Source organism: Diabrotica virgifera, chromosome 9 (assembly GCF_917563875.1).
Source record: "Diabrotica virgifera virgifera chromosome 9, PGI_DIABVI_V3a".
Taxonomy (NCBI): Eukaryota; Metazoa; Arthropoda; class Insecta; order Coleoptera; family Chrysomelidae; genus Diabrotica; species Diabrotica virgifera.
Window position 1 is genome coordinate 93,843,456 of NC_065451.1, and position 9,114 is coordinate 93,852,569.

The 9,114-nt window shown below is 32.9% G+C and overlaps 1 protein-coding gene across 1 annotated transcript; it reads left to right on the plus strand.

Moving 5' to 3' along the window:
- Positions 1–703: 703 nt before the first annotated feature.
- LOC126891130 (uncharacterized) lies at positions 704–3,187 on the plus strand. The gene has a single exon (XM_050660311.1). The coding sequence runs from the start codon at positions 704–706 to the stop codon at positions 3,185–3,187; it is 2,484 nt and encodes an 827-aa protein (XP_050516268.1).
- The last annotated feature ends 5,927 nt before the right edge of the window (positions 3,188–9,114 follow it).

The following is a 9,114-nucleotide window of genomic DNA, read 5'->3' on the forward strand; positions in this document are numbered from 1 at the left end:
CATTAATAGAATATTATCAAAAATTGAAGATTTTCAGGAGAGAGATTCAGGATTTGCATTGTATGAAATTTTGAATTTAAAAGTAAATATAAATCAGTATATACCCATAGCAGTAGGTTGTTCTAGTTACATAGAATTACCTGATTTTATTAAAAATAAAAAATCTTGTATTAATATTAAAAACAATGATAATTACTGTTTCCTTTGGTCTGTTGTGGCATATTTGTTTCCTGTACAACCAAATACAAATTCTAGTAGAATATCCTCATATCCACATTTTTCAAGTGTTCTAAAATATGATAACATTGATTTCCCAATGAGATTAAAAGATATAGGGAAATTTGAACAAATGAATAATATATCCATAAACGTTTTTGGTATTTTTGAACATAACAGCATAGCACCAGTCTGTTTAAGTAAATTTGACTTTAGAAAACGTGTCAATCTACTAATACTTCCTTATACAAATGAAAATATTGAATATAACAATCGAGATAATAATATTAATTTTGAAAATATTTGTATTGATCACTATCAGATTTACCATTATGTCCTTATAAAAAATTTATCAAAATTAGTTTTTACACAATTAAATAATAGTAATACTAAAAAGTGGATATGTGATTGATGTTTAAATTATTTTTCATCTGAACCTCTTCTTCAACAACATTGGGTGGACTGTTTTACAATGAATAATACTAAAATGATAATTCCCAATTGGAATAAGAGAATCTTGAAATTTTCTAATTTTAAGAACAAAATTAAAGTTTCCTTTGTCATTTACGCAGATATAGAATGTCTCCTATTAAAGTATTCCGATCCTACCATTCCAACGGCGAACATGAGAAAAATTCAACATCATGTACCTTATAGTGTAGCTTTTCTACTAAAATGTTCATATGATGATTCATTAACACAATTTAAAATTTATACAGGAGAGGACTGTATATCCTGGTTTGTTAAAGAATTAGGGTTAATCAGTAAAAAACTGGATGATATCTATTCAAACGTTGTTCCAATGACACCTTTGACAAATCTAGAAGAAAATCAATTTTTAAATGCAGAATTATGTTATATTTGCACACAACCCTTTTCAGATGATGATATTAAATGCAAAGATCATTGCCACAGGACTGGAACCTATAGGGGTCCTTCACATCAATGTTGCAATTTACAGTTACGTGAAACTTTTATGATACCTATAGTATTTCATAATTTGGGATATGATAGTCACTTCCTAATTAAACATTTAAATACGGACATTGAAGGAAATTTTCAAATATTACCTCTAAACAAAGAAAGATATATTTCCTTTACAAAATTTGTACAAGGTACTAAATGCAGTTTACGATTTATCGATTCCTATAGATTTATGTCTGAAAGTATCGATAAGCTTGCCTCCTATTTGACTACTTCTCAAAACAAAATTTTAAAATCGTTTTTCCCAAATGAAATCCAATTTAATTTGTTGACACGAAAAGGTGTTTTTCCTTATGAGTATTTAGATTCTTGGGAGAAACTTAAAGATGAAAATTTACCTCCTAAAAATGCTTTTTATAGCACTCTTACTAAAACACATATTAGTGATGATGATTACAATCATGCATGCAACATATGGACAGAATTTCATAATAATACGTTAAAAGATTTTTCGGAAATTTATCTAACTACAGACGTATTATTATTAGGTGATATTGTTGAAAATTTTCGGGAAACTTCTTTAAAAACATATGGCTTAGATCCTCTTCACTATTACACAGCTCCAGGATTATCATTTGATGCATGTCTTAAGATTACTGGAGTAGAAATTGAGTTATTAGATGACATAGATAAAGTAATGTTTATCGAACGAGGTCTACGAGGAGGAATTTCACAAGTATCCAATAGATATGGCAAAGCAAATAACAAATATATGAGTAAAGACTATAATGAACAAGATCGTGATTCCTACTTAATATATTGGGATTTTGTAAATTTATATGGTACAATAATGTGTTTTTCTCTACCTTATGGAGGTTTTGAATGGATAGATCCTAATGTGATGTCAGATATTACAACCGTTGATAAAAACTCTGATATCGGATATATATTAGAATGTGACATTATTTATTCAAAAGAACTATTTAATATACACAAAGATTTACCCTTATGTCCTGAACATCTAATACCACCAAAATCAAAATCCAAAGTAACAAAATTATTAACAACTTTATTTGATAAAAAACACTATATAATTCATTACAGAGCTCTTCAACAAGCAGTAACACTAGGTTTAAAACTTGATAAAATTTACAGAGTCTTAAAATTCAATCAGGCACCTTGGGTGAAGAAATATGTTGATCTAAATACAGAACTTAGGAAAAAAAGTAAAAATGAATTTGAATCAAATAATTACAAAATGATGACAAATTCCTTCTTCGGTAAGACCTGTGAAAATGTACGTAAATACAAGGACTGTAAATTACTATCAAAGTGGGAAGGCCGTTATGGTGTTCGAAATTACATTTCAAAACCCAATTTTCATAGTCTATCTATTATTAATGAAAATCTTGTAGTTGTAGAAATGAAGCGAACACAAATAACATTTAATAAACCTCTTTTTATAGGTTTTTCTATTTTAGATTTATCTAAAGTTTGGTTGTACGACTTCCATTATAACTATACTAAAAACAAATTTGGAGATAACGCAAAACTCCTTTATTGTGACACTGACTCTTTAATTTATCATATTTTCGACGAAAATGTATATGAGCATATGAGGGCTGATATAAATAAGTTTGACACATCAAATTTTTCAGTAAATAATGCCTATAACATGCCACTATGTAATAAAAAAGTTTTAGGATTAATGAAAGATGAAAATGGTGGTCGAATTATGACTGAGTTTGTAGGTTTACGATCAAAAATGTATGCATTAAAAGTATTAAATGAAAAAGAAGAATATAGTATTAAAAAAGCTAAAGGCATAAAAAAAAGTGAATTAAAATCTATAACCTTTAAAGATTATTCTGATTGTCTATTTCATCACACAGTTACGAACGCTACCCAAAATCTTATCATTTCTAAAAAACATGAGGTTTACACAATTCAACAAAATAAAGTTGCCTTAAGACCTACTGATGATAAAAGAATAGTCAATTATTTTGAAACTGATACTCTCCCTTGGGGGTGGGAAGAAGAAGAATGAACTCCTCAATTGCCATTTTAGAAGACCTTCATACAAGAATACATCAAGATCCACACTAAAAAACGTAAAATATAAAAAAATTAATACAAAAAGAATCACTTTTAATTTTATATTTTTTTCTTGTTTTAGTTCATGCGAAGGCGCTACTACCCCCTCCAGTTCTCTCTCTCTTTAAAAGATTTCAGCTACAAGAGATAAAAGAGATTCTTTAAAAGATAAAAGATCTCAGCTACAAGAGATTTTCAATTTCACTGTGTATTGAAGAGCCACAACAATGAAGATGTATTTTTTTTATTTATTATTTGCTATCGTTCTTGTTACACAAATTATTGGAGTTCCAGCATCCAAAACTGTGTTTGTTAATACTGAATACCAAATTGACGATGGTGACTTTATAGTTGCAGAAGTATATCACAATGAAATAATTTTAAATGAATATTTAGCGTTCCGTTCTGAAAATCCAGTACCAATGTATTCCTCAGTTACCTGTAAAGATGAGAAAGTAGGAAACTATTCCTGTGGTTTTACAATAGGATCAAATGACCATTATTATCCTATTGTTCCATTCAAAAGCCCAATCTTATGTGGACACTATAAACTTACACAATTTCAAAATAGACCTATCAGCTACAGAGATTATTTTTGGAAGAACGCCGAAAGCTTTTACAAACAAGCTGCTGCTCTGAAGATATCGAATCTATATAAATATACTACATTGAATGACATTTGTTTTGTATACCTAAGAATTTAATAAAAAGAATAAAAAAAATTTTCTTTTATTTCTTTCTTAGTCATACTTCTTACCTAAAACCAATCTCAGATAAAAAAAACAATAGTATGAAATTTTTATTTTATTTTAAAATCACGAATCTATATAAATATACTACATTTGAATGACATTTGTTTTGTATACCTATGAATTTAATAAAAGAATAACAAAATATGTCTTTTATTTCTTTCTTAGTCATACTTCTTACCTAAAACCAATCTCAGATAAAAACAATAGTATGAAATTTTTATTTTATTTTAAAATCACATACACACACACAAAAGTAACATTTTTTGTTCTTTACTATTCTTAATCGACTTCATCTTCCTCCTCTTCTTCCTCTTCACTAAAAAACCCTTCATCTGGCATTAGAGCATTACAATATTGACCATATCCTAAATCAGTTATGTCCTCACATAATGTATTCAGATTAATATCATTGCTCAGGAACGCAGCACAAACACCTACCGCTTCATCATAATCACATGCTAGATACAACTTTGAACGATCTGACGTTACCTTATACTCATGCCATGCTTCTCTTGATAGGCTCCAAAAAACGTTATACAACTCTGACACTCTATCTCGCACTTCATAATTCTCTACCATTTTTTTGTTGTTACTGCTAACACACAATTCACACATTTCTGCTAATAAACCAAATCCCCCACCACGAGCCTCACCGAGCCTCACCGAACCTGGACGATATGTCCTAGAGAGAAAAAGCATTGAAAAGTCCTAGGAATTCTGGGCCCGATATTTTACATTGAAAAGTACTAGGAATTCTGGGTCCAAAAATTAACATGGAAAAGTCCTAGGAATTCTGGGCCCGATATTTTGGGCCCAGAACCACTATAGCTATACTACTAGGGATGTAGTCTGTCCCGAGCTACGTCATTTAACCGACATAATGTGAACATATTTTATGATCAGTTACAAGAAGTTATGTTACGTAAGCCCGAATTTGCTGATGGGACTAGAATATATAATCTTGACGAAACTAGTTCCCTGACCGTGCAAAAATCTCAAAAGGTTCTCGCAACGAAAGAACAAAAACAGGTCAGCAAAGTCACTAGTGGTGAAAAGGGAATATTAGTAACTACCTGTTGTATCATCAACGCTTCCGGCAATTTTTTACCACCAGTCATGATTTTTCCTCGTGTCCATTTTAAGCATCACATGACAAATGGGGCTCCCACCGGCACGTTAGGATTGGCGACACAGTCTGGGTGGATGAATAGCACACTATTTGTAGACACGATGGAACACTTTATTAAATTCTCAAACACTAGCAAAGAAAACCCCAGCTTGCTGAAAATGGACAACTTTGAAGCTCATATTTCTATAAAAGCCATTGAATTGGAAAAGGAAAATGGTGTGACAATATTAACAGTTCCTCCTCATTCTACCGGAAAGATGCAACCCTTAGACGTTTGCATTTATAAACCTTTCAAAACTGCTTACAATGCAGCTGTAGATAGTTGGATAATGCGGAATCCAGGAAAACCTCTAACCATTTATGAGGTAGCTGCTTGCGTTGGGAATGCACATATGAAGGCAATGACTCCGTCAAATATTTGTAGTGCCTTTAAGAAGACCGCTTTCCGTACGATAGAAATGTTTTTACCGACATAGACTTCTTGCTAAGTGAAGTTACTAACAGGCCCATTACTGAAAATGATGGGAATACTCCAGATGGGCAAATCTTCAATCCAGAAAATCCACTGGCAGTCGGAGCCGAACATAGTAGAAGTAGAACTCCTGACTCTGAGACTGAAAGATCTTTGGAATTTGTAACTCCGGATCAATTCCGAGGGCTGCCAAAGGCTGGGCCGAGGAAAAATAACAGACATAACCAAAACGAAAGGGCAAATCTATGATAACCACGGACGCCCCAGAAAAAATGGAAATTGAGGATCGCGAAGCAGAAAAGCAGAGAAAGAAGAAAACGCAACCCATAAAGAAAAAGGTGTTTCAAGAACCATAAAATACAACAGATGAAGAAGATACGTTCAGTGTTCATTCTGAGGAAGAAGACTATTATGAAAGCGGTGATGAGGAGAATCTTATAACCCCCAACTCTTTTAATCCATTAGAAAAATTACCCAGTGAAGGAGACTATGTGTTCGTTGAATTCAATGGGAAGAATCGTAAAGTATATTACGTTGCTAAGGTATTACAAGAGGCCAAGGAATAAAAAGTACAAGTAAGTTTTTTAAGGAGGAATTATAAAATGGAAAACACATTCCATTTGCCAGACGCTTTAGACGTATCTCCGGTTGCACTGTCAGACGAAAAATTGATATTAACAAAACCAACTATCTGTGGGAATACTAAACGACAACAGTCATTATATTCATTCAAATTAAATGTTACTCAAATAGATATACGCTAGTTTGTAGAAGTAGTAAGTTATTAAAGGTTTTGCTATATCATGCGTTTTCTTTTCTTCAAGAAACCTGCTGATTCTCTGTACCCCCATTTGGTTCATTGTTACCCATAGAATGGTTTACTGTTCACAAGGACAGGGGCACACTGAACCAAGTGACGCTTTGAAAAAAATATATTTTAACTACATAGTACCAAACATCTGGTTATATCATGTTTCACTTATGAGAGCAGAAGTTCGTACCTTATAGCATTCATCATCCAAATTTCAGACATATATGCATATTTTTTCCTGAGTTCCACCACTCCAAATAAAAAGTGGTTCACTGTAACCCATGCTCCTCTACATGTTTCTGGAAAGCAATCCATGGTCATTGACTTTAATCCTCATTATTTTTACAAAATAATGTAGATTCTACATTTAATCCAACAACTGTTTGGTTTTGTCGCTATATAGCAAGGACAATAAGTTCACTGAAGATGGACTGATAAGTCCAAAACATTTTGAATGATTAATGTACACACAACCAAACTTATATGGAATCACCAGATAGTTCCTATTGTTTCGTGCGAATTAAAAAAACGAACACATGAAGTCTAACAATACTTATTTTAAAGCAATTTAATAACAAATACATAACAATTAAATAAAACAATAAATTATTTAACAAACACATTGAAACTAGTTGTTTTAAAGTCAATAGCATAAAAAATTTCAATGTAAAACGAATAATGTTTAAATTGTTTTATTTTTTTTTCTGTTTTTTTTAGCAGTCAGTTATATCACCTCTAGTCCTTATGCAAGCTTCAGTTTGCGTGGGCATACTCCTAATCAAATTATCAACATTTTGTTGTGGTATGTTGCTCCATTCTTCAAGAGCAGCTTGTACTAACCGTGCGGTGTTTTGTGGATTTCTAATTTGCAAGCTCTAATTTTTCTTTTAAGCATATCCCACAAATACTCTATAGGGTTAAGCTCGGGTGAGCAAGCAGGCCACTCCAAACAAGGGATACCTTCTGCTTCAATGATGTCTCTAGTCACTCTAATGGTATGTGGAGGTCCATTATCATGCATGAAAATTTAATTTTCTCCTGTTGCACCTCTCTAGAGCCCAACTACAGGTTATGAACATACCTGTGCACAGTTTATTGGATGAAAATTAAAGAAGTTTTTGCACGGATCACAATTCCTCTCCAGAACATTACACGTACCCTTGGTATATTTGTGAACAGATCTGACAGTTTTCGTTCTTGATTGTCTTCTTTGACCTCTTAAGTACACGATTTCGTGGGTCATCTAATTTTACACAAATCGTGACTTTATCTGAAAATAGCACATTTTGTCAATTCCCAATGTTCCAGTTTTGGTGGTGAAGACACCAATTTAGGCGATCAGTCTTGTGCTGCCTGTATAACTCGGGAACGCATAACTGTCTCCTGCTGTATACTTCTTGGCACGAACTCTTCTATTTATCGTTTCAACTGAAACAGTTATATCTGTAGCTTCCAAAAGCTGCCTTTGGAGCTGCAGGTGAGAAATGGTTGGGTGTCTTTCAGCTGATTGGACAATTAAACGATCGTGGCGATCCGTTATTACTTTTTGGGGACTTTCCCTTGCTTTACTTTTGAGCTTTCCTAGTTCCTGTTACCTAGCATAGGTTTTAGACAGAACGCCCTGTGTTACGCCTAGCTCTACAGCTATGTCCCTCTGAGAACAGTATTTGCTCCACAAGACCAATAATCTTTACCCGTTCTAAGTTCTATAACCCCACATGAGGAATATTTTCGTTTTTGGATGGAAAAATTTGTTTATTTATTTTCGTTCAATTTGCAACTCAAGCAAATAACCTATACCGTACCGAGCTGTACTACCCGATTGTCTTATCGACTGGTTTATTTTCAATAAATACCTTTATTCTTCGCAACAATAACAAGTTTTTTCAAAAGAAATAAACATTTCTTTGAAATACATGGTGATGCCATGTACGTTTGGTTGTGTGTAATTCATTAGGATTTTTTAGAATCTTTAATTCTTGATTAAATTTATACCAATTACATAAAGGACTTTTTACTTCATCTTATAAGTTAATTAGGTTTTTAGTTATGTTATTATGTATTATTAGGCATTTGTTAAGGAATTAGCTGTTTATACTAAATTTACAATCGAGATGCAGTAGAAATAAACAAACCAAGACAGGATAAATGCTACTAGGAGGAGCACTCCCGAATCATAATTTACAACGTATATACATTGTAAATCCCAAATCATAATTTTCAAAGATTATACATTGTAAATTATGATTCGGGGGTGTCCTAGTAGCATTTAACGTGTCTTGGTTTGTTTATTTCTACTGCATCTTGAATGTAAAGGCTATAGCGGGATAAAATGGTAAAATCTGCACTCGGCTGGATTCTTACTTGAGATAGGGCAATCGAAAGTATATATCTAAAAACCCCTAACCAAATTTTTAGCTCCCTACGTGGCCCCAGGTGTCCCCTATCGCAAAAATAAATATATCAACAGATTCCCCTTTATATCAACAATTTTTTTGAATAGTTAGAAAAATGCATCGACAAGTACAAATTTACTGGGACAGAATCTTCAATTGTGACGAAACAGGGGTCACAGTTAACCCTAAATCGAAATCAAAAATTATTGCGATGAGGGGAAAACGCCCAGTTAGATCGCTGACTTCAGCTGATAAGGCAGATACAGTTACCGGCCTTGTGTGTGTGTCAGCAGCTGGCGCTTTCATGCCAGCCATGTTGA